We start from the raw sequence: 27,054 nt of genomic DNA on the forward strand, positions 1-27,054 counted from the left end.
TACAACACATTTGATGTATTATATTAAATAAATTATTATATTGATATCCAAAATTAGGACCCTAAGAAAAGCAAAATACCTTTAAACAAAGTATGTTATATATCACAGTCTTAATTTCGATTATTGATATCTGGCGACAACGCTTCTGGTAAAACAAACACACACCTTCAGATGATTCTGATGCAATTATCTAAAATACAATTTATTATGATAAAATGTATTCGCATGTAAAGAATTGAAAGCAGTTAAAATATCAGCACCTCATTAATAAAATGGATGAGATTGCAATGGACAATTAATTATTTTTAGAATAAATATAACACACCGCAAGTGATGAATATTACCTTTTATAGAAATGGATTGTAATCACAAAAAAGTTATATTTGAGATTATGTTTGTGAAAAACTCAAAACGACATAACTGATTACTTTATCCAGGGCAGGTGTGCTTGTTATCTTTCTCAATCATACAACAATATACCAAATATGTAAGAGTAGAGTGTTCCCATTACAAATGTATTTAATTCCCATCGAAAAGGGAGTCAGACAGTATTGGTACTGAACAAAATATTCATCAAATCTTTACAATTCTGCATTAAATAAACAATATCATTTTATTTATGAAGACAAACCAAGGTTGTTAAGAAAAACTTTTATGAATTTAATATTATTATGGGGGTATTAAATAATCTATCTGAAGAACGGCAAAGTAACCAAACAGCAACAGACACATCGTAGGCTTTACATTCTCGACATCGTGTTATCAGACAATGTTAAAAAGAAATGAAAGGTTACCATAGGTTATCGTCACATGTATAAAAATATAAACTAAAACATATCTTGGGGCTCCAGAAAAAATCAAATAATTGTAACAAACATTACGTGTTTAAGCAAATGCACAAATCCATAGATAATAAAGGGATTGGGAAGTTACCAGATTAGATTCGAACAAACAAACAATGATATTGCAAAACAAATATTCAATCAAACAGACGAAATTGCTTTTTAGAAAACACAGGAGAATATAAACTAACAAATAGATAAAGATACACTGACAAAGCTTCTGAACAGCAGTAACTTAAAACATTACTAGTACAAATAACCACCGAGATTGAACCATTGAAAAGCAATTTCAACAAATGACAGACAAAGTAATTGACACAGATGAGTTACAAACGAATAAGTCAAAATTTCAAACCACCATCGTTCTCCGCAAGATACTCATTATAAGACATTATTGCATAAAATGTATGTCGTCGGTCCGTTATCGCGGTGCGTTTAAACGGAAAAACCCGGGCGTTATCGGTAGAAAACGTGCATTATTCAGTAAATTCACGTGCCGTTAATGACCGGCTTTTTGTTTTACATAAGCGCTCCAGGGCTCGCATCATAACAATAGCAGCTGAGCGACCTTGTTTCTGACCGAAAGTGGGTCAACGATGCCAACTTTTGCACAAAAACAAATTTCAGCATATGTAGCTGTATACAAATATTAACAAATTAATTAAACTGCATCTAACTTACATATTTTCTTCTGAGTTGTCTTTTCCTGGCAAGCCGATGTGTGTTTACTAGACAGAACTTTCTGCATTTGTTTCGACTATTTGTTTGCTTTAAAAGCACTAAATTAAGTCTAAAACGTTCAACTCCTCCGAGCTTTAGTTATTTCTGTCGATTTTATTCAGAACAAACGACGTATATGGACATAATTCCATTACGTCGTATGCAATAAACAAAGAAATTTCAAATATTTTTTTTCTCTGATGCTGAAGATGCTGTGCAAATTATCAAGAACATGTTTACAAAGTTTTCAGGCTTAAATTAGTTGTCAAAACAAATAATGGTTAAAGTAGGACTATATCGGTAATTAATCGATGGTATTGTGTGTAAATAATCCCAGTAATCCAGTCAATTTCCAAAAAAAAAAAACACTTTCCAAACGAATGAACAGTGCAAAAAATGGCGTCGAAACAAAAATCCAACTGCCGAGTTATGTTGCGGCCCGAATCGAGCTTAATGTAAAACTTTTTCAATGACATCACTCCTGACGTCACACAAGCACCTGTTATGGAGGTTATTTTGAACTAACTGTTTTTGCATTTTCGTGACATTTAACAGTCTTTTTAAACACAAACGTTTCTCATGGTGTGTAGTTTATGCAAAAATAGCGGTAATACTCATTTTTTTTTCGGTCGTTACCATTTGCAAAGGCCCTTAAAATAGTTTACAACCCTCGTGCTACGCACTCGGGCTGTAAACCATTTTGCGGGCCTTTGCAGATGGTATTGACCTCAAAAAGCTGTATTAACCCTATAGTAGACACAAAATTGAAAGATAAAAAAATAAATACAATAGATGACAGAATTGTAGCTGGGAAGAGCAATTACATTGGGTCAGCAGAAGTGTCGGAGATTAACATAATACCATGGATAGTTTTATTTTACTTAAGGACAAGATAGTATCATCAAAAATGCTGCTGAAGTTTTCGCTTTCCAGGGCGATAATCCCATCATATAACGGTAAAGAAAGCGAGATTAGGGTATGGTTTATATTAAATTGTAGTGTTTGTATTTGTGTATGCGGTGTGAGTTTTGGTTTGATATTTGTATTTGTGTTTGTGATGTTTATATGTTTCTATCTAAAAAATATTGTCGTTCGGGTGCCTGGTGCCAATGAACATGCTTATTTTAATTTCGACTACTCGGCTTGTAAAAATAATGTTGATCAGATAAGGTAAATGATTTAGATAGATTTTCAGATGACGTAAAAATAACAAAAATGGAAAGAATAATAAATTTTAATAGAAATGTTATAATCGCCATGCTTGGAAATACCGCAAGAATGAATTAGATGGCAAACATTTGTAAGGAAAGGTAATAGATGATATTCTTTGTTTATCAGCTGGAGATCCTCAATGTAGAATTAATATTACTCGAAATGTTTAAGTTTATAATATCCATCAAATATATTATCAAAAAGTCTTATTTTTGTTCGTGCATATCATATCTTCGATGTGTGTATACATTCCTTGTACTCATCTGTATATTTGCAGTTATCGAGGAATAATAGAAATATATCTAATATATGTTAAAATATGAATAAAGAAATAATAATACAATCTAACAATGATATAAAAACTCAAGAAAACAACCTTTGGCACTATGTTGAGAAGAACTGCGTGCCTGCTGAAGTAAAGAAAAACTGGAATATATATTATTTTACACATAATATTCTGTGCTGTATTTTATTTTTTTCTCGACGAAATTAATTTAAAGTCAAGTGATCTCTTACATTTGCAGTCAACTATTTAAAAGCCCACATATTGTATTTTTCACGGCGTGGTTCGCATATGTTTATAATTACTTTACATAAGATGATAAATGGTAGGGCATCGTTTTGTTAAATGTGACATCAGTTTACTGTAAGTAATAGAAAACGACCAGTGGAGAACAGCAATGAAACTATTGAATGTAAGAAACGACATGTTTCCTCATATATTTTCTAATTACTTCGTGTACTTTTTCTAATGCATTTTAGTATCCATATACTGTTTGTAAGAAGTATTCCGCTTTGCTTTTTGCAAGCATTTTAGCACAAGGACTGGCCAAATTGTTACAAAAAGGCTACCAGAACAAATTAGTGAGATAAATTTGATCCTGCTATAAGGGATTCATGATTGATCTAGAAATTGGGGCGAGTCTAATCAATCATTTCCATTAATTTAGAACCGAATATTTTAGAGAAGATTGCCCTTGTTTGTAATGTTTTTTTCCACACTAAGATTATTTTTCTATTGTATCAAAACATCTTAAAGAGGTAAATTCGTTTAAAGCCAGTAGAGAAACAGGAATTACCCATAAATCATCGGAGTAGCTGACAATTAAAATAACGTTAGCCAAAAACCAGAATTAGCCTGGTTAGTGACCCCTTCGCTAGGACATATTTGAGAAACCATTTTTGACTTTTTTTGTCGGGCCATTGATGAAGAAAATCACTGAAATTCACTGAAAATACACACTGGTATAATTACTCACTTGCTATTTTGTTCATGTTTTTTTTGCGCATACATATTGTTTGACATTGTTTCAGTTCCTAGCTTTTTCAGAAATTAACTGAGCTAATTCCACATTTTTCTCATTCATTATCATAACAGGCATTTATTAAGACTAGAAAAAGTATATCGTTACGGCTTTTAGATTACAAAATGTTCAAATTCACTGCCATGATCGCATGACCTTTTACACAGCTGCTAACCTTTTTATTTAGAATACTGTCACGAGGATAGAATGTAAAAACCCGATACAGAAAAGGAGCTAGCAGCAGTTTTCGCCATGATAAGACACATATGGAGCTGCATATTCACTTTTTTGTCTGGATAATGTTTACTTTATACAATATTGTTTATAGTTATATATTATACTAATATATATATATATATATATATATATATATATATATATATATATATATATATATATATATTGGACCTGTCACGTGTCGTCATATTTGCTTTTATTTACTGCATTAAGAAAATGCGTAAACTAGGTAAGCGAACCTTTGACGAGTTCAATAAAAATGTTTATTTTGATCACTTGTTTATCCAAGTACTAAATGACAAAATACAGCTTCCTGATTCGCATAACTGTTCTGTATTGTGCCGAAATCAATAGCAGTAATATCATTTACTGTGCTATATGTATTGCGGAAATATTAGTACCCCGAAGATTTTAAAACAAAATGTTCATCCGATCGCTTTGATTCCGATATAAATATTAATGAATACTAAGATCATAGCCGGTAAGATTCACAACACCAAAATAATCTTTAACCAGTGATTTACTCCTTTCAAAAGCGATGTCACATTCATTTATATGACGTCATAATTATGTAAAAATTTCATGAAATCATGCGAAAGTATAACGTTTTGTTTTCTGATTTATACTTTGGAATTAAACTACTTTATTCCTTCATCATTAAAACAAAATGAGAAATACACCTGTGTAAGAAGAATATGTGTACAGACCGCACCGGCGCAGCTGGGGGTGTGCGTCAAGCATAAATGTAACTAAATGTAGCCACATGCTTACACTCTTTGGATACATGCAGCCTTACATATTACTCATTCTGATTATAGAGTTGTAGCACGAGACAATTTATTCTCCTTAGATAGTCCATTACGTATTCCCTTGTGGTTGTCGAAGTTGATATAGTTCCATTTAACCCATTTGTCGAACACATTAACAGCTGTGGAATCGCATTGAAACAACAGGGAATGATTTATTTACTTCCTTAAATGCTCTACGGTTTAAGCGTTTCAGTATCATATAACATTCTCTTAGAGACTTTCTTATATTTCAAAGAAACTCACACTTCTTTGTTTTCTTATCTATTGTAAATCATTGTTGCTGCAAGTTTAATTTTTCATCGACGGAATCCCAGTAGTATAAAACCATAACTTGTCTTTTATATTTCTTTACGAGAGTCAGTTTTGCAATACAATGACTACGCATTGCGAGACAAAAACATAATATTTATACAAAATTACTAACTAAAGTAATATTTCAAATTAATATTTCAAGAGAAGACTTTATTTGTCCAACGGTGGGCCGATGGGAGTCATAAGTTTCTTTATTTTCTTTTGTCAAAATCTTGTTTTTATGCAAGCATGAACAATTATGCGCAGTTTACATTTGTTAACAACCTTTTTAAGGTAGATGTTGATTAGTGGGACATCTGGTTGTTGATTGTTGATGTTACATCAATACTTTACTGATAAAAACGCGGTCAAAGGTGAAAAATAATGAAACACTTAAGTTTAGGACAGAACGAGCTTCAACAAACAATTTGGAATTACTTCAAGTACATTTTCCAATGCATGTTCGTGTCATTTCATATTAATTACCTTCTTTAACTAGTTATATTAACAAAATAAAAAAGAACATACTTGTTTTGAAATATAATTTCATTAAAGTTCAAAATGAGTATTTAACAAAAGTATGTACCATTATAAACAGAAGTGTGCTAAGCTTGATCCTTTTATAAGGAACTAAAAATATTCCAGAAAGAGGAGCCAGTCTATTAAATGATGCCAATTAACCTATAAACTAAGAAAATAATGACGATTGATCGGAGTATCTAATGCGATAGTTATTTTTTCAAACACCGTAAAAAAACATTATAAAATAGTAAATTTAGAAACTAGAAATGACAAACCCTTTATTAGATAGTTGTTAGGAAGAGTAAAGAAGAAGGATATAATCAGAATAGCTGGAAATTAAACTGAAAACCAGAATTGCAAAGCTTGATAGTATTAATAGCGCAATAACAGCCATGTGAGTGACTTTATTGTTATGACTTATTTGATAATGCCCCGTCTACTTCTATTTCAGGTCACTGAAAAATTAAAAAAAATAAACTAAAAAACATTCACTGAGTCAATGGTTATACAAATATTCATTATAGGTCACTGGTAACATTGTTCTTATGGAATAAAAACATACGCAGCAACTGGTTATATTGTTTATTGCACATATATACACATAAGGTGGCACACTTTATATTTCATATTGTACATATACACATAATAAGACAATGGTTCTATTGTTTATTACACAAATGTGCACACAATGAGCCACTGTTTTTAGTATTTGATGCACATATATACACGTGATGAGCGACTGCTTCTAGTTTTTATTGCACATATATACATAAAATAAGTCACTGGTGTTGGTGTTTGTTGCAAATATTATAAGTTACGGGGTTAGTAGGTGACCCTTTATGGGCTACACGGGGCAAAAGGAAACCAAAATCGGGTAAGTGTGAAGCTCGAACCGGAAGATGGTTTCCTTTTACCCCGTATATCCCATATAGGGTCACCTACTTACCCCGTAACGTATATATCACGTCGACAACCTGTTTACATGTTTATTTTTTTCATTTATTCATCGGAATCGGAAAATAGACGCCATTTTGGTCCGATATAAATTTGGTGACCATATATAGAAAACTATGGGGTCACCGCGTGACCAGTCCAGGACCAATGACGTTGCGTTGATATGTGACTGATTATAGCTTTATACATTATTTGATATTAATGTTTTTTTTAGATCGTCCAGGAATATACTGGGCTTATTTGCGATCTAGGTTTTTTGTTCTATATCAGAACATGCATTTATTAAGAATGATAAAAACGTACATCGTCTTATGTTATCAGTGCACCAAATGTTCAAATTCACTGCCATGATCACACGACCTTCTACACAGCTGCTACCCTACATAATTAAAAGTAATGTTACTAAGACAAAATGCAAAAATCCGAAAAAGTACTACTTACAGTTCTTTGATATTTTTATTGTATTTAATCAACTAAGATTTGAATCAGTCTTACTTTTGCTTTGTAAGTCTTTGTTGGTATTTTGAAACAAACCATTGTGTCTTTTTTTCATATGATACCTGACACAATTTATTTAAAAAAATAACATAATACAAGTTTTAGTGGTTTCTAAAAAGCATTTCTAATTTTAAAGGGATATTCGTCAAATTAGTGCCGTACAATAAAAAAATCAACATAATTTATGGAATCATCTATTTGTATATATGATTTTGTTTGTATGCTCATAACAAACGTTTAGACAGTTAGTATTGTGTGGATATCTACACAAATAGTGACAATACAGCCTGCTTCATATCCATCTTGTATCGCTTAATGATAACAAAAAAACACCAATGTAGGTACGGCTCAAAAATGCTGACTGAACATTTTCGTTGGAGTATAGTTATATTGAAATTGCTCTGGCAGAGTGCTTATTTCTAAGGAAACTCCTGAACTCTCATGCTCAATTTATTAATTTTGTTAATTTATTCTATACTTATATCAATTAGGATATACTTGCAGTACCCTATATAGTCTAAATGCTATAGATAATAAATTAGTTATCAAAAGCAGCCGAGTCCGTACACGATGCACGGACATGTCAAACAGTACTATTTACGCGGTTGTAAGACAAATTCACCAGTCGGACTAACATAACAAGAAGCCTTTAATAGACATAAAACAATATATTATAGTGTTATCCATCGACACTCATTTTATTTCTCTTGAGTCTATAAACCTGTTTGCGTCAATCTTTACCTGCTTTAACACGTTTAGCCCTTTTGCGGTTCATCTTCAAACACGTTTGGATTGTGTAGGTCTTCGAAAAACGTGTCGATGGCTACGCTTACTTCCAAAGCAATTTGAGCATCTCAATTATATTCGCAATTCAGTTTTATAGCAATGTATTACCATGAAAACAAAATGTAACACTTTATTACACCGAAAACAAAGTGAACTATATAGAAGATCCATTTTACGAGATGGGATAGTATGGGACGTTTCATTTCATATTAAGTCAACGACATTGGGTTTGACGCCGAGCAAAGCGCAGTCTAGGTAAACCTTTGACTAGAAGTACAATACACATGATACTATAATTTTAATATGTTACACCTGATCAATCCACGAATAATCCAAATTTAAGCCTTAACGTGATTGAATCCTTAAGTAAAAGGTCCACATGCATTTTATTACACTTTCACTGGTTCCCTGTAATAACTCGTTTCAGGCGATATGAATGAAAGTGTGGGAAAATTAAACGACTTCATTCCTGACGACACAATCAACTACGTATTTAATGATGACACCAGATATGCACAGGATGTATTTCAAATGGAGCGTCAAAGTTGTGATGACCAAATAAATATTTTCGGTCGGTCATTAGTCGGAATGTGACATGTTAAGCCAATTATGGCAAAAGTACAGTGGACTTCTCTTTATGGCGTCATACGATATCTCGAAAAATCACAGCCTTTGGTTAAACGTTGAATTTTCGGACCACTTTTCTGTGTCTCGTCAATATCTATTGTTTCAACAAAGCAAACTATTGAATGAAGACCAACCACAACCAGTGAGTTCAACCATTTGATATGCAAGACAACATTTAAAGAGATGTCCATGCAGAAGGTCTCTGATATATTTTGTGACGATAACACTTTAAATTCCGTACCTGACTTATCAACATATCCATGTATACCGGTAACATCATAAAAACACATAAACAATATTATCCTAATAGTAATGAAGTCTAACTTAAATGGTGGGGCGCTCACTGCAAACCAGCAAAATATCTTAAGGATTATAAATTGCGTAAATATAGGACGTTGCCTTCTAAAGCTATATCGCTGTTAAATGTTTATTTAAAAAGTTGCGCAAAGCAAAGCGTTTAGCGTTAACACGAGAACTGAAGCATGAACTTGTAGAAAATAGAAATAAACCTAATTTACCTGAAGATGAACCGAGATGTAAGAGGTTCAAACAGAAATAGAAAAACTATAGCTCCCATCGATGCTTCAATGTCGTTGGACTATTTCAGATTAACATATAACTAGAACATTTTTTATATGTTTAATCCAAAATGAGATTGTTTGGTTTGTATTAACCTGGTGTGTATTATCTTGTTCCCTCTTCATTTGCGTTGATCCTCAATTTGCCTACCCGACTGACTTCACCTACTCGGTTCGAAGACTTGTCCAGAGTATAAAAAATACACGGTGTCTTTAAATAGTATTAAGTTAGTATATGTTGCTTTACAAAAATTAGCATTTACACTTCTTCAGATATAGTCACAAGAGCCACTTGAACAACATAGCTCCCTTTTATAGTCTTGCTTTGCGTTTTATTTACCCTCTATGTTTTCGCTTTCTAATTTACCCAGCGGTATTCTGTCAAAGTATACGCACCATGCGTTTGTTTTACTAGCTTATTGCTGTTTGGGCCCCTGTAATGTACCTCTAAACAGACATCATATAAGATTTTTCGACAGCTGTGCTTGTCTCTGTATTTCTGGAAAAAAATCTAGGAAAGCTTGTTTAGTGGAAATGTATAACTACTTAGAGGTGGATGTTTTCAAACTATTAACATGATTATTTAAGGTGAAGGAGGAATTCCAAAAAAAATATGTCACGGGCTTAAAAAAGGTATTGCAAAAACGGAGATCAAACCTGGGACCACTTGCTTAAAGGTTAGGCAATCTACCAACCGAGTATACCGCCGGCCCAGATAATTCAAATGCGCTTTGATCTGTGCGTGTCAGTTCCGTGACATGTATCTGCAATGAACTCCGTGCACTTTTACCGGACCATATATATATATATATATATATATATATATAAAATATATATAAAATTGTGGTGAATTCAACAACGGCTATATATATATATATATATATATATATATATATATATATATATATATATATATATATATATATATATATATATATATATATATGAATTCACCACAATTTTCAGCTCCGCTTATACACTTAGCATGCGCAAATATCGAAGGCTCAGAAAAGAATAATGCCAGCCTGTGGAACCCCGGACCCCTTTTTTGTAACTTAGACTCTAAAGCAACTGAGCTCACCGGCTTGGGTAACAAACATACTCTCTGACTTGTGAAAGACATGACATATATTTTCGGTGCGTCTTACAGTTTCTTACGTAACCGAACTATTTTGTTTTTAACTTCGTTATGTAGTGCATACACTGAAAGCGGAGAACGTGCAAATGTTAGCTGTAGTAAGCGAATGTTAGCGATAAATGAGCACAGAACAGGAATATAAAACAACACGAACAATTAGACTTGACGAATTAAAAGACGTATTTAATACAATTATATAACTATTGTTCTCAAAACGTGCCCATGTGTTTAGGAATGGCCCCTGGGTAATAATCTATAAGTGGACTCTTGTGACAATACACTAACGATATCATTGATGTCGATTTAAAACATTTTGAATACCGAAAAAGCAGTTAGAGCTAATTTACTTACTTAGTTTAAATCGGGCTGCAAAATGTAAAATTATCAAAATAAAACTATGTCAGTTAAGATATTGTGGTACATGTTTTAGTCAAAAATGATACAAGTCAATGGCAATAATTCAGATAAATTTATTCATATTTAAGTTTTAAAGAACACCCACAAAGTTAGTAATGACCATGTTGGAACGGTTTAGCTGACTAATCAATTGATGCAAATGCCGAAAAAGTTCTCTGATATTTTGATCAGTGTACAGATGTGCTAACACAAAATGACCAATGGGATATTGGGTCGCTGTGTTTACAATGATATATCAGCTGAGTACTATAACACGAACTGTTACACTATGGAAGGTTTAAATACTTTTTAAACGCATAGAAATCAGGGAATGGAAGCTGCATTTTTTATTCTTAATTCTAGTATATCAGTTATCAAAAACAGTCAAGGAGTTTTCAATTCAGATATACTTTTATTTATTTTACAGGATACCCAGGTTACGCTCAAGAAATGTGTCTTACTCAAGAAGAGCTACATTAAGGTCATACACAGTCGAATTTGATGGCGTTTCAAGATAACAAGATATGGTATAGATCCATCGACACTCATTCATTTTTTTTCAAGTGTATAATTAATAAAACTATATTGTATTAACAAGCTGTTGTCAGATCAATCACAAAATAAATGTGTGGACTTCTACAACACGTTTATTGTTAGGCTGATGATGTCTTGAGTTGCTACAAAAAGTTCATTGTTAAGCCGAAAAATGTTTGCTGCTCCTATCATAAGTTTATATTTTCCGAATAATATATAATATTGTTTTATGCGACTATCACATATCATGGAAATGTTTTGTCATTCACTAGAATGAGATCATTTAGTTACCTCTGTAAGGGTGCTGTTGGTCGAACGAGATTTTGCATTTCTGTTTTGTATGAGTATGCCACATGGAAGAGAAAAAGGAATCAATCAATTTAGGCGCGGAACTTAAACATATGACACATTTGCAAAGCATATTCAGGCTGTGAAAACGAGTTTAACTGTATACTAAACGAAATGAAAACTTTATTTTTGTAATGGCTAAAAGCCTAGTGCAATACAACTTAATGATATATCAATATATCTTTTTATTATAGTGGTTACTTGGCTAGATTTAGTCCGAACCAATTTTTAATAATTGTCGTAACACTTTTTACTGTTGTTTAATAGTAAAATGTTATTATTATTGTAATCAGTATGTACCGTATGTTCAAACATTGGTGGTTGAAAAGCTCACATGATCTCATCGTGTACTTGTTGCTATCTCGCCAACTCGAAATAAATCTTATCTTACCTTACATTATCTCATCTTATGGATGGACCAGAATGGGTTAATTCCAGGTTTCTCATATACTGAATATCAAAATATATTTTAACAGGCGTTTTAGGTTTATATACATATATAAGCTATAAAAGAGAATATTTAATATTCTTAAGTTAATACACTCAATCTCTTAGTGCAAACTATTGATTGGAAACAAATGTTCAGCTCATAGCGTTTACCTTTAAACTCCAAAGGGTTAATTTGTTGTTCATTAGCAACCTGCCTCCTAAGCTTAATTGCTAGGCCTTATGTCATTCTTCAATTATATATCGGAAATAGATTTTCAGCTCGAGTTCACCAAAACCTTATCCATTTACCTCAAATTGAATAGGGTTTATTTGCTGGTCATACAAAATTCAACTACAAATGTGTTTTTTTTGGTCAACGTGAATTTCAGTGATTATTCGGTGTCGTGACAAGTGTGCCCTTTGACCACTGACTTCACAATCCATTTAGTCCATCTGCTTGCCATTACCAACATACCTAAACTGTTTATTTCCAATTCTACTGCCAGCATATGAAGACTTATTGAAGGACCATTCCAGTGTTTTCATATGCTATGTAACACTAGTTTTTGAACAAGCGTTTAAAACGCAGTTCGATGTAATATGGAAGCAATACAGAAAACTGTTTAGTTCAACAAAAGATACTTTTATCTATTAAGAGATATTTATACCGCTATTGAAGCATTTAAGGGATAGAGTAGGCATTTTCTTATAGAAAAGATCATAATGTAAATACTGGACCGAATCATTAATATCGAAACGGTGATAATTCTGTGTTGTCATGCTTGAAGTTCTGTACTCAGTCACTTACATTACAACCACATCACTTCGTTGTTCCAGTTGTTACACCATCTTTTTTCCTACAGGCAGTAGTCAGGGGCGGATCCATCATTTGACGTAAGAGGGGCGTAACATAGGGGCATAACCTTTTGACTTGCGCCTTCCCGCCGAACCAAAATTTATTTGGTTGAAAATGTTGGCAGGTTGGGCTAGGGATTATTCCTCCAAGAAATTGTTAACAATTTGCCGATGGCCTATAGATCATGGTGGGATACCTGATCTAGCACGCTGGAGACTGCTAGATTATGTCAAGAAATTTGATCTGGCATACTGAAGACCGCAGTTCATAGCGAGATACGTGATCGTGCATGCTGAATACCGCTAGCGTATGGCGAGATAATTGACCTGACATGCTTGACACCGCTAGTTCATGGGAATTCTTGAGATCGCTAGCCTGTGTTGAAATACGTCGTCAGGCATAGTTGATACCGCTTGCTCTCGGCGAGGTACGTGATATTGCATTCTGGGGACCGATCTATTATGTCGAGATTTGTGATCGGACATGCTGGATACAGCTGGTTTATAGCGAATACGTGACCTGACATGCTGCAGACAGCTAGTTTATTGCAAGATAGGGGATCTTAAATGCTTGTGACCGCTAGCTCACTGCGAGATACATGATCATGCATGTTGAAAACCGCCATCTTATTACCAGATGCGTGATCGGGCATGCTGAAGTCCGCTAGCTCATTCCGAGATATGTGAACCGACGTGCTGGAGTCTGCTATCCTATGGCGTGAAATAAATTCTGCTGGAGGAATTGTCGTTTAAGTTTTCAGTCTAAATGAATGGATGCTAAATCGTTGCATCATTAGTTTAAACCACATAAATGCTAGAACAGTATTCACGAAGGATCCATCTACATCTCTTTGACATTTTGGTTTATAAATTGGCATTATAGTTGTATTCATTATGTATAAGACGATTATTTAAATGGCCGCATTTCGCAAATGAGTAATAGTACTCTAGGGAATAAAGGAAATCGCTCGAATTCCAGATTTTTAACCTATTTTTTACTAAATGGCACCTTGCGGACATCGTAAATCTCCAAACAAAGGGATCGTAGGAATTTGATATCGGTCATAAATATGGGTATGAATGCACTTTCGGCAAAAATAGTTCATGGGTTATAATTCCGTCACTAAAACACTAAACTTGACTGATTAAACATTAATTATACTCAAAATGAAAATTTGACAAAGACATAACAGTCACTACCGATGACCGCCATATTCTTTATTACGTTCGATTTTTTAGTCAAATATCTTTGCGTTCGTGTAGTAATGATTCCCCACAATTACTTATAAACAGTAGAATATTAAAGAATACCTCAAAAAGCTTCGACGTGTGTCCATACCTATATTATATTACTCAAACAAGGACTACCCCAATTTATGCTGGCAGACATGTGTAATTATATTATAAAGTTAGAGCTGGCACAGGAACGTGACAAATGCCCAGAAAGGCCTCGATGGTCAGGTAGCTATAAGAATTAAGGTCCTTTTACATATAGCCTTTATGATGTAACATATTTTTATGATGATCTACCCAGCCGTTCCATGAATGTTGGAAATTTTCATTTGATTCAAGATTTCCAAGAATTATGTTTCCAGATTTCGAGAAGGCTATAGCCCATGTGGACAAACTCATAAACAATACAGTTTTTGCGCGTGTAGAAAACTAAGAAAAGTATCAAAGAAATAAAATGAGACTAAATATTGAACAAGCATATACATCAATGACATAATCATAGAAACGTTAGTTTCTGCTGACTCTGTTAACCTATTTTGTTGATAAATAGTTCAGCTACAACAGTTGTTCTATGGTGATAGTTATATTAACAAATAATATGTAGCTCCCTACATCAAAAAAACCTTTACAAAAATGAACTATAGAGGAAGCACTAAATATTTAAGTTAACTTCTGTAATATCCTTAGCTAAATCAAGTTAGACTAGTTTAAAACTGTGATAAAACACTGCAGATAATCATTGTCTATAAATGGCTACGGCAAAGAAAACATTGAGAAAATATCCAGCGTTAACATCTAACACTACAGAAAGAAAGTACTTGTCGAAATAAAAAAAATATTTAATACAAAATAATCGATTTAGCAATAATGTATATTTTTAAAAGCGTACTGCATTTGAACCAGATAAGAGTTACAATACGAGAATATCACATACACTTTAAATGAAACTGCCGCTTTCAATCAGTTTGATTATATAATTGAAGCTGAAAATAAGCTTATGTAAAAGTTATTATCAGAGGTTACCATAAATTTGTCATGTGACTAACTGACCTCAACCTTAAAATTATTTTTTTTAAATAATTTCAATGTTGATGAGTATTATTAAAACAAAAAATATCCCAATAGCCCTTTCTTTCACCGGTTGTTTGCATTTCCAAGTAAAAATATATATAAGAGGGTTAAATCTGGAATCTCCACCTCATATGGATAAACAACACAACACTTAAATATATATATTCCTATAATATAAGAGACATTCATCATGCATACATGTAACACCTAAAGCTTAATACAATGTGAAATATAAAGCAAACCACCGTCAAATAAAAGTAGAGTGAAATTCTGGTGTTTTTTTCATATGTTTATGTTCAGATCTTTGTTTGAAATTGGTACCCTGCATTTATCAATAAAAATAGCCATACATTTCCATCAGGCATAATCAAACAAAAAAACAACAACATGCATAGTAACGAACCAAACAAATGGTGTTCAATAACTTTAAGTATTTTATCCAGGTAAAAAATGTTACACTTAAAACTGTTTACCAATCAAATGCTATGCTGGTAAAATAGACAGCCGCTGTCTGAAGAGTTATTGAGTCCAATAAGTTTATAACCTTTTCGATTTTAATACACTTTAAACATGTTTAACTGCTGTTTCTTTTCGTTATTGCCGTCTCGTTGTTGCTGAGTTTCACAGTTAAGTTCCTGGTATATGCTGCAGTCATTTGGTAACGAACCATGGATCCCTGCGGAGTCCTGACTCTACTACAGTGGCGACACAGAGAGAGCGCAACACGAAACTCCTTCCGGAACTTGTCTAAAACACGAAAATATACCCTTGAAAAGTTGAAAGCGCTTAGCAAAAACAATTTGTCAGTCTTACTAATTAGTTATTATTTTGTTATACATTGTGTATATTTGAGGAGGAGGTAAGGCATGCAAACCTAATGAAAAACAATTACCTTCTTGTAAAATTTGTAAACGTGCCCTCCTGAATCTATACAGATTGAAAGCATGTAAAAATACGATCATTACTGATATCTACAATATAATCATTTATTCGTAAATATTTTAAAACCAGAATGTTTGTTGACATCTAAGTATTTTTTTGTTTACTTAATGTGTATACAATAATAACAGTTAATTGTAATATAGCCATCATGAAAATAAATTGGACAGATCGATGCTTTTATGTACACCATGTTTACTTGTATTATATGTATAACAGTATACAGGAGTTTTGCAGATGCAAAGTGATGCAACATCATTTTTAGAATCTGCAGCTGTTTTATTTGAGATAATGACTTCACACTATAATAAAATATCCTTTGTCATTCAAACTGTCACATTTGTGGTAATATTTCCTGAAGAACAAATATTCTGTAATGAATGTTGTTTGAAGCAAATTTTTTTTGATTCGATTGGCTGATTGAAATAATTGGGTTCTTACCGCTCATGAAGTTGTAGATAATTGGGTTGATGCAGCTGTTGAAAAATGTACACCAGTGAGCGATGAGAGCAAACATCCTCAGGTTTGGAACCTTTTTAAGTTGCTCCAAATACCTGTAAGAAGCATACAGCTTATTAAACAAATTAAAAAAAATACAAACTGTTATTAGAGAGCAAAACGCCTAATGATTAAACTATGCAATTAATTGCATGACAAAAAAATGTAATGATAATAACTAAAGTGTACTTTATTTATGATAAGTTTTGTTCAAGCGATGCTTGTATTTGTGGGTCATTCATTTCCTACAATGTTGACATGCTTAGTTCGTCCAGTGTTGAATGGGACTGAATGATCTTACCACATTACGACGGGTGTCTACAATACCATAAAATGTTTCTCTCCTTACATGAGGTATGCATTAGCATCGTATTGCAGCTCAAACATATCGTGTGATTGCATGTGTTGCTTTTTTAGGGTCATGTAGATAAAACTTGTTTGAACCTGCATTATTATTACATCGGAGTTTATTGGTTTTAGTATGGTATAATTATGTGTATGTATTAAGTTTGATGATTTGTTCTACATGGCATATACATATATGTCTGTTCCCTTAGCTAAAATAAATGAGTAAGTCATTTATGCCGATTGCAGTCTAACTGACAATTGTCATTGTGTTATAAACGTTCGAGTAAAATTCAATTCAAAATGACGTTCATAGAATGCCAAATGTTCTTATTTTGACTGGTTGTCTGCGTGTGTACCTTAGAATGTTGAGTGTGTGGTTAGGCAAGAAGCACATCGCAAACACCACTACAATCACCACCAACATCTTAACAGCCTTTCTTCGACTAGACACCCGATTGTCGCTGTCTGTACTTGCTCGCTTCGATATTTGCGCTGAGCGGAAATCTGTATAGTAGCAAGCAACATAATCCAGGACAGGAACAAAAGCAAAATTCATGTTTATATAATTCTATTACCTTATACTCGATGGCTACTGTCTATGTAATTGTGTTATATAAGAGGAGTCAAAATAACTAGTATTTTGCTTTCTTTATATGCTAAATTGTATTATTATAACAAGAACTAATCCTTTAAATATTAACGTTCAAGTTAAAATGCTATTGTTTAATTTTAAAAGCAGCACTCTCACAGATTTACTGTTTGGCCAACTTTTCAATATTTTATCTCGGAATTGGCCAATTTTATGTAAATGTCTTGAAACCAATGATATTAGACTGCTGCCAGCAAATCAGATCGGTTTTGGTCATATTTATGTTCGAAAATTGATGTTTTATGCCGATACACTGATTTGTCTTAAAGTTTTAGTAATGCTTTTAGCCATAAAACATCAATTTTTGACCGTTAAAATAAAATACTGCGATCTGATTTTTTTTTAACTCAAACGGTCAAATTGTTAGAGTGCAGTTTTAAATGGTACATTTGTCGATCTAAAAGTTAAATACTCGAACGCATTTCGGATGTCCCCGGAACACGTTTCCTCCAGAGCACGACAGCAATATGCGTGTACAGGCAGGCTATGAGACAAAGCGGCAGGAAATAGAAGAACATCATCAGACATATCTGGAAGTTCGCCACCGTTCTTCTTTTCCAAAGAGCAGGGTAACACATTGTTCTTAAACAAGAAAAGGACATTTGTCAGGCAGGTGCTTCCATGATGAGCACACAATTCATACGGCGTTTAAAAAACAACTTAAACATTGGTATTACCGGTATACAAAATCAACTCCTTGTTGTTGAAGACGGAAGCCGTGTGTTTACACGAAGAGGAGACACGCAACGTCACAAAATCAGACAGACTTCCCATGCAACAAAATATATATTTAAACATGTTGAAGTGACCGCCAAGGAATGGTCAACAAAGGAGGAGTTTAATTGTGGTTAAACCCAATGCTTGATTATTCAATATAACACTTTTCTCCTCATTCTTCAAAACAGTGTTTAATATCACATATAAACAAACACAGATGTCTCAAGCAAGCATGAAATAAAAACAGGTTGCCTATTCATAAGTCTTTATATGCAGTATTTGAATATTGATAGAGTTGAATGCTCAACTACAATTGGTCTCTTACTTAACTAGCGATATTATATCCCGTGTGAACAGACAAATCGATGAAAAGTAATTAATTACGAATTAAACATTATTAAACGACTTTTTTACAATGGCATGGTATGTTTCAGAACATAATTATCAAAAGCATTGGTGTCAGTGTACTGGACATTATAACTGCAACTAAATTCAATAACGACAAAACACTTTATAAAGGACTTGATACCTGAATACTGTGTCTGGGCGATATGGTATCAAGGTCGAAGCTAGGAGCTCAGGCAAGGCAACGCCAATAGAGACTGCCCAAATGGCGGCAATGGTGATGCGGGCCCTCTTGATGTTGCTATGGAAACTGAGAGGCCGACATATGGCGTACCATCGTTCTAATGAGATCGCACACAGAGTTAAGATGGAGACGGCGATACAAGTGGTCTGTAAAAAAATGAAAACTGCAAACATATCGATGGAGATTAGATATTTTAATATACATTTTTGTCACAATTGTACAAATAAACCAAATAAACCCAATTTCCAGTTGAAAAAAGAGAAGTCCCGGACACAGCAAATACACTGAAGCCTAAGTATCTTAACGGCAAAGAGCGTATAACCCTTTAATATTGTTTCGGAGATGTCAAAGACATAACTTGTGTAAACTGTTGACTTCGGTTTTCTCATTAAATTTACATAACTGACCGATCCAAGGCGGTACCTCACAATCCTTTAAAAACACCTCGAGTTTTATATATATGTAGTGTGTTGTTGTATCTGGTTTATGTTTGTTTTTCTTTCTGTTCTATGTCATTCGTGTTGACCCTGTGCCATTGAACGGGGCTTATGTTTAAACTTTTTGACTGCTGTTTTCTGTGGTTTTTCATATAAATATTCAATCCGGTTTCAAAAATCAATTACTCACACTTGTCGTAACAACATTTGTAGCAGATCGTTTCAAAATTTAAATGTGTTTGAACTAGCTTTCCCGCATATTTGCGATTATAAACTATCATAGGCAGTGTGAACTTATTCAAATACGTATATATACACCAAACATTGTTTCTCTGTGCGGTCTGACGTTGGGTTGAGCATGACCGTCCCTTACCGTGTCAGAAATGCGTTAAGCCATTATATGAGTCAGTGCACATTTGTTCAATATTTCTGTTAGGTATGAATCGACCAGCAATCAACAGTGTCTGTGTGGAATTGTTTAATTCATATTTGTTTGCCAACGTCTAAAACTGTTTCAAGGCTTCAATTCTGCTCGGAATATCATGCAGATTAAGCAATAATTGAAAAGTAATGTCATACGACCAAATTATTATTATTATTATTATTATTATTATTATTATTATTATTATTATTATTATTATTATTATCATTATTGTTTTTGTTATTATTATTATTATTATTATTATTATTATTGTTTTTGTTATTATTTTTATTATTATTATTATTATTATTATTATTATTATTATTATTATTATTATTATTATTATTATTATTATCATCATTATTATTAGTAGTAGTATTGTTATTATTTTTATTATTATAATATTTATTTTAAGATTTTTATATTATTATTATTGTTATTAATAATTATAATTATATTATTATTAAATTTTATCACCATTTATATAGTACGTTTATCATAAATGACGTCAGGCATCCAAAAAAATATAAAGAAGGAATCCGTAAATATGAAAATAAAAAAAACACATGATAAAAGAACACTTCTTCCACGTTCAAACCAATCTACCAATAGGTATTAACAATTATAAAATATTAAAGGCAATACTAAAGCAGAACTTGAAAGAAGGGCCCAGAACTAAATAAGTATTCTTCAAGATATTTATAAAGTTTTAATATCTTTAATCTGAAAGAACCTGTACATCTTAAAAACCAGTGGAATAAAACGTAAACGCAACATCAATACAACAGGTAAAATAGACATACACAGCAGCGTAATACCTACAGATTGCTAAAACATACCCGTGAAAAAACTGACAAACTAAGTTTCATTTTATTATGACAATTTGTTCCCCTAATAAGTAGATGTGTCCTCAGGGCTCTCTTTAAAAGAACATGTCATTCACAGAATTTATTTTCAACCTTGAGGAGAATTCTACAGCATAAGCTCTAGAGCTTACGTCGTGTAAAGGTCTTTTCATCTCTAATATACTTTTGATATACTCCTGAGTTTTGCCATGCAAGGCTTTGTATGTGGTGGAAAGTGTTTTGTACTGTACTCTGTAGTGCAGAGATAGCCACTACGAGATAGCCACTACATTTCAACTAGCATGGGGTTGATTTGGTTGTCATTGGAAGCCTTTGTGTTTCAGTAAAGCAGTCTCAGTGGAGTCGAGCTTCTATAAGCAGACTGGAGTTTTTCGTCTTGTGTGTTTTGTGCAAGATATTGTGCAAGACGCACGTCAACAAAATTTTCAAAAACTTTTGCAATAAAAAAAAGAGTTTCAAACGGGTCATCATTTTGAAGTGTGTTTTTATGTAGTCCAGTTTTTTTTGAAAAGCGGTCTTATAAGCGGAACGTGTGAGGACTTCGGTTCGTACGTATTTCAAGAGAGAAGTTGATGACCTGTGTCAACACTGGCAATAGTTCATATATTCAGAAGCCATGTTTGTAGAGTGTCTATTTCATACGATTTATTTGGGGGTCGTAAAATGATACTCCTTTGAAGCTGCCGTAAAGGCCACATGCTGGCATACGGTTGATGGTTGATCTACCATTTGCGTAGCTGATAGAGGGAGAGTAAGAGTCGAACTGTGTCTGAATCCCTGGTGATGATAATATCAAGGGTGTGGCCATCGACAAGCGTTGGTCAACAGTCATGTTGCCGCATGGACCATTGTTTAAGAGTGCTGGTAAACTTTGCAACATCCAGGTAAGTTGACGGTAGTTTAGAGAAAGAATATATTATTATGTTCTTGTCCATCGTTGCGTATCTGAGCAGGCAAATTAACCATCATTCTTCTTGGAATGTATTCGTCTTAAGACCATTTTGCCATATTGGATGTGGCTTATTTACTACTCTAAGAGTAGCCGTTGACGACTAAATTACAGGCCATATATTCAATTTTTGAGAAGTAACGGTCACGGCAACACAACAAAGGTGTTCTGCAGTTTTGTATACGCTCCTATCGTGTTTACTGCCAAAGCGAGGGACGTGTTTAATGTTATAATAACGTGGTAAAAGGTCACTGACGCATGCGTTATCTATTCATTAACCTATCAACGTATTAGTCACTGCAACAATGTAATAGTATTTGACAGTGTATTATCACAGATAGACTGTGTTTGGTTTTGACTGATCTTGGCTTGATACATCACATTCACATGTAGGGCATTTTATTCGTAACTGTACTTAGTTCTCATTTTATATTGATAATGCTTCATATTTTGATTGTGAAAACTTATGGAGATTGTATGAGACTGAGATTGTAGTTGCATTACATTGGTCTACCTGTTTAGTGTATAAAGCACGTCGGACGCGAGCCTGTCAATCTCGGATGCCTCTTTTTCTTAAAATACCTAACTGTGCAAGTCATGAAGAAAATTAAAGGATTAGGTCTACTCATTTTTAATTTTCCAATACTGTGGCGATCACATATTTTATACTGTGTAATCCGTAAAACTTGTTCACTAAATCTGCTAATAATCATGGTCTTGTTTGCGATTTACGCCTTGTACTTTAATATATATATATATATATATATATATATATATATATATATATATATATATATATATATATATATATATATATATATATTTACAAACCTACGGTACATCATCTATTATAAAAATAAGGTTGTTACAAAATGTAAATTAAGCATCTATGAGAAACAATACATATAACCTGATCCTTTTTAAAACGATGTTCTAAGCTGCACTCTCAGAGATTCACCGTTTTTTTTTTCAACTTTTTTTTATTTTTTGTCTTGGAATTAGCAAATTTTTGCGTAATTATCTGCACACCAGTGATGAAAGACTGTTGACAAAAGATCAGATCGCAGATTTTCATATTTACATTCTAAATTTAATGTTTTATGGCTTAAACCGTTACTAACGGTTTAAGAAAAATGCATAAAACATTAATTTTGAATTATATGGAAATATGAACATCTGCGTTCTGATCTTTTGTCTTCAGTCTTTTATCACTGGTGTTCAGATATTTACGCAAAAAACTGCTTGTTTTACAAATCATTATCATACTTCATAGCTATATTTTTCTTTTTATATTTTGTGTTATAAAAAATAACATTTATATTACCTATATGTGTATGACCTTGTCAACAGTATTTTGTACTTCTCTGATAATTTTTACTACAATGAATATTATATTATGTTCAAATATTTGAGAATTGAAATGTAGTGCTACTGTTACAACCGAATACAGAAACTTACTCATTTTTGTAACCAGCCATTTTTGTGGACCAGCCCCAAAAATAAACCCTGTTTAAGTGCACAAGGTAAGGGCCACAACAAAAATGAACTAGAGACACGGTCATATTAACACGATATACACAAATACAAACATCCAAACCAAAATTACACCACATACACTAATACAAACAAACCATAATGATCCACATCATAATTGCTTTAACGTTAAATGATAGATGAACCGCCAGGGAACTGTTAGTGAAACAAAACTAGTTAAACTAGTTAGCATGGCCCTAACCGCACACTTTTCCCATCATTTATTGATAATTGCTAGATAAGGATATATATGCCTCATCAGAGTAAGAATCAATGACAGGTAGCGCAAAATATAATATAAACAACCGAAAAATTAATTTTAAGTGCTCAACGACCGGATACAAACATCACTTGTAAACGAAGGAATCAAGCCGGAGCAATAATGCTAGCCCTAAGTCGTTTGATTAAGTCATTCAAAGACAACTATCAACCTAATTCGCCTTAACAAGGTTTAAAATTATGTCTTTATTTCGTGTATTAATGATAGTATCATTGTAGAAAGAAGGAGGAAAAAAACTATGAAATTAAATAAAACAATGAAAAGTATAAATGCTGTGAAATATTATTCGAGATGTTAAAACAAAACAAAGAAAAAATACAAACAATCTTGTATATATCAGGTAGCATCCTCAGCACCCTAGTGTATCATATCAAGTAAATATCATGTATATGTATATATATTTTTGAATGTCACCATGTCAAAATTCTTAGACACACTTTCGTTTTCGACCAGTGGCTAGGTCAGCTCCTGCATGGTTAGATATGTAAACAGATTAACATATCAAATTTATAATCAGATGCAAACGATATCTCTTTATAAATAATTTAACTGTTATAGTTCTAAGCATGCACTCATCATAAAATCATGCCATACTGAAATCTCTTTTAAGTGATTTTGTTATAAGTCTGACGCATATAATACTATAATAATAAGATTGAATTGGCGATGTTAAACAACTTACTATTTATAAAGTAACTTTGTTTTCTTTAGAGGATTGTTTAAATATTTATTTTTGGTTGTTTTTTTGTGTGCCTTCTCCAAAGCATGTATGTGTATAAAACATGGTAAATACTAGTAAATATGGTGTTTGTCCTCATGGGCCGTAAAGCTTTTTGGATATGAAATAAACCATCTTCATCTTCTATCATAACATATATATTATATGAGACATGATACGCTGAGGTGCCGAGGATGTTCCCCCAGGAGCGTTAGTCAAACTACGACCGCCAAAAATGGTCTTAAAGGTCTTTAAAATAACATTCACTCGTCCAGAAATCGCGGACTGTAACGCGTACCGCAATCGAAACCGGTAGAGAAATATTAAAATATCAGAAATAAAGAAAATGAAGTAAAGGCCAATTGAAGTTCAACTGTATTATTGATTTACATATAAATGCCTTTTTACTATTTACTATAAATGTAGTTTTTCTCGCACTTTGTGAATTAATTATGTTAATTTCTTGATATGCAAATGTTTAGGAATAGAGGTATACATGTTGAAAAGTTAAATGTTTTTTATCGTTCTGGCAACAAACCGTTTATTTTCAAAAAGTCTTCGTTCCTTTAAGTTGGTTTTGTTTGAATAAGTTTGGAAAAGATAACTATCTCGCAATATTGGGTTATATAGTACGGCGTATAACGATGTATTTGGCACTGATATTCTTGTTCAAAAATATAAATAACAAACTACCGAGCATACATGTCCTTATACAATGAATGACATACCCCAAGAGCAATGCTGATTTTACACATTGCTTTTCCAAGCAACCATGTTTCTGTTACGTCGACCAACAGAGACGAAGGCAACAAAACAAGTATAACATTTAGGTCAGCCACAGCCAAGTTCACCATAAATATGTTGGTAACTGTTCGCATCTCTTTGTTTCTACAAACAGCAAAACAGACGAGAATATTCCCAAGAACACCGACTACAAACGTTAGAACATAAGCCGCAACAAGTACCCATTCTTCGGGTTCTGGAATAAAACATTCGAAGATATTCTCCAAACTGGAATTTCTGCTTAAGCATACTAGATGTTTACTATTTTTCGTAGCATTTTGCGTAAAAACCTTTTGAAAGTCAACACTTGTATTCCGTGCGTTATGCATCGTTTCATTATTTAGAACCACATCCATCATAGTGGTGTTCGTTTTAACTTAATCAAAGGAACTCAACTACCATGCATCTACAAGGGCGAAACACGAATGCCCGTATAGACGATGGAATAGCTCATAAATATTGGAAAACTACACTATCGGCTTGACAGCCACTGCAATAGGTTATTGGCATTGGAAATTATGTAAATCACACATTAATGCATGCTATTCGTGGGCAACAGTTTGTAATTACCAAAATCTTCTTCTTAACGGTACTAAATATCACTCTCATATGTCAATCCATCCGTGCTATTTGTACTTTCTTTGCCTATTTTTCCATATTTATTTTATATCTGTCATTAAAGTATTCACACTGCATACAGCAAGTTATTTAGGAAGTCGAATCATGCATTGATTTTTTTTTTCAAAATTGAACCCTTCCAATCGTACAGTAGATCCGTAAAAAGAACCCTTGCAGTCCAACTAGTCCACAATTACATAAGTCATTTTACAAGTTTAGACGAGTCCGCCAATACCTTGTATGGTACATATCACGAAAAAAAAAGATGAATGGGAGTTGCTAACGAATTGGAACCCTTTTTTTTCGAATCAAGCAATGGTGGTAGACCTGTGTATAGACACAAACAATCCCTAACGTACCTTTCCAGAGAGATGAGAGCAAACTACAACGAAATAAATTTCTCTGAGGCGCATTCGTTCTAGTAATATTTTATTGTTACTTATACCAGCACTTATCCAAAAAAAGGTAAATATATGCAGAGACAGGTTTTGTGAGACAGAGACTTTTTTGTCTTGGAAAAAGACGGTTTATTGCGTAAATATCTGCAAACAAATGATATATGAATGTTGACAAAAAAATCAAATGGTAGATTTTCATATTTCCGTTCGAAAATTAATGTTTTATGGCGTAAAGAAAAACGCATAAAACATCAATTTTTGAGCTTAAATATAAAAATCTTCGATCTAGTTTTTGTCAGCAGTCTTAACTGGTTCCCATGAATTTTCGCCAAAATTGGCTCGTTCCAAGACAAACAATAAAAAAAGTTGTCAATGCCTAGGGAACGAACAAAATATGTTAATAAAGTGTCATCAACAGGGGTATTTTCCACCGAAACTTCATTTAACTTTGGGTAAACATCCTTTTGAGCATAACACGCATATCGGTAATGTGGTTATATAGTACATTTCGCGATTATTCCATTCGTTTGGATTTAATTTAATGACAGACTTGTGTGACTAACAAGTTGAAACGGCCCTACTTAACATATGTTCGCGATTAAAATACTCTCATAGTATTTCAACTTCAATTAACGTTATGTAAATAAAACAAAACTCAAATTAAACAGGAAACTCCTTTGAGTTTAGGTGATGATCAAAGAGTATTATGTTTAATGGAATGTTAACGGTTTCTCGGCATCTTAAAATATTAATTGTGAAAAGATGCTGAGTGTAATACGTAAATGCAAATTATGCCAACTCTAAAAGCTTTCAGGCTATTTTCTCCTCCTGAGTATGATGTTTGCTCTGATTTGTTGATCAACTTTAAAGGATTTCTAGTTGTTTTTTTTAAATATTTTATTGTTTTTACATTTTTTTTTATTTATT

General features: G+C 33.1%; 1 protein-coding gene across 1 annotated transcript in view; it reads right to left on the bottom strand.

Annotated features, from left to right (window-relative positions):
* Positions 1 to 15,904: 15,904 nt before the first annotated feature.
* The window catches only part of LOC128219373 (orexin receptor type 2-like), a 107,464-nt gene continuing 96,314 nt past the window's right edge, over positions 15,905 to 27,054 (bottom strand). The window contains exons 2-7 of the mRNA XM_052927182.1: positions 25,057 to 25,307; positions 19,065 to 19,270; positions 18,231 to 18,400; positions 17,526 to 17,673; positions 16,765 to 16,877; positions 15,905 to 16,131 (exon numbers count right to left, since the gene is read on the bottom strand). Coding sequence (XP_052783142.1) covers positions 15,959 to 16,131; positions 16,765 to 16,877; positions 17,526 to 17,673; positions 18,231 to 18,400; positions 19,065 to 19,270; positions 25,057 to 25,307 — 1,061 coding nt within the window. The 3' untranslated portion in view covers positions 15,905 to 15,958. The remainder of the gene's footprint in view (positions 16,132 to 16,764; positions 16,878 to 17,525; positions 17,674 to 18,230; positions 18,401 to 19,064; positions 19,271 to 25,056; positions 25,308 to 27,054) is intronic.

The sequence above is a fragment of the Mya arenaria genome, chromosome 15, assembly GCF_026914265.1.
Source record: "Mya arenaria isolate MELC-2E11 chromosome 15, ASM2691426v1".
NCBI classification, from domain to species: Eukaryota; Metazoa; Mollusca; class Bivalvia; order Myida; family Myidae; genus Mya; species Mya arenaria.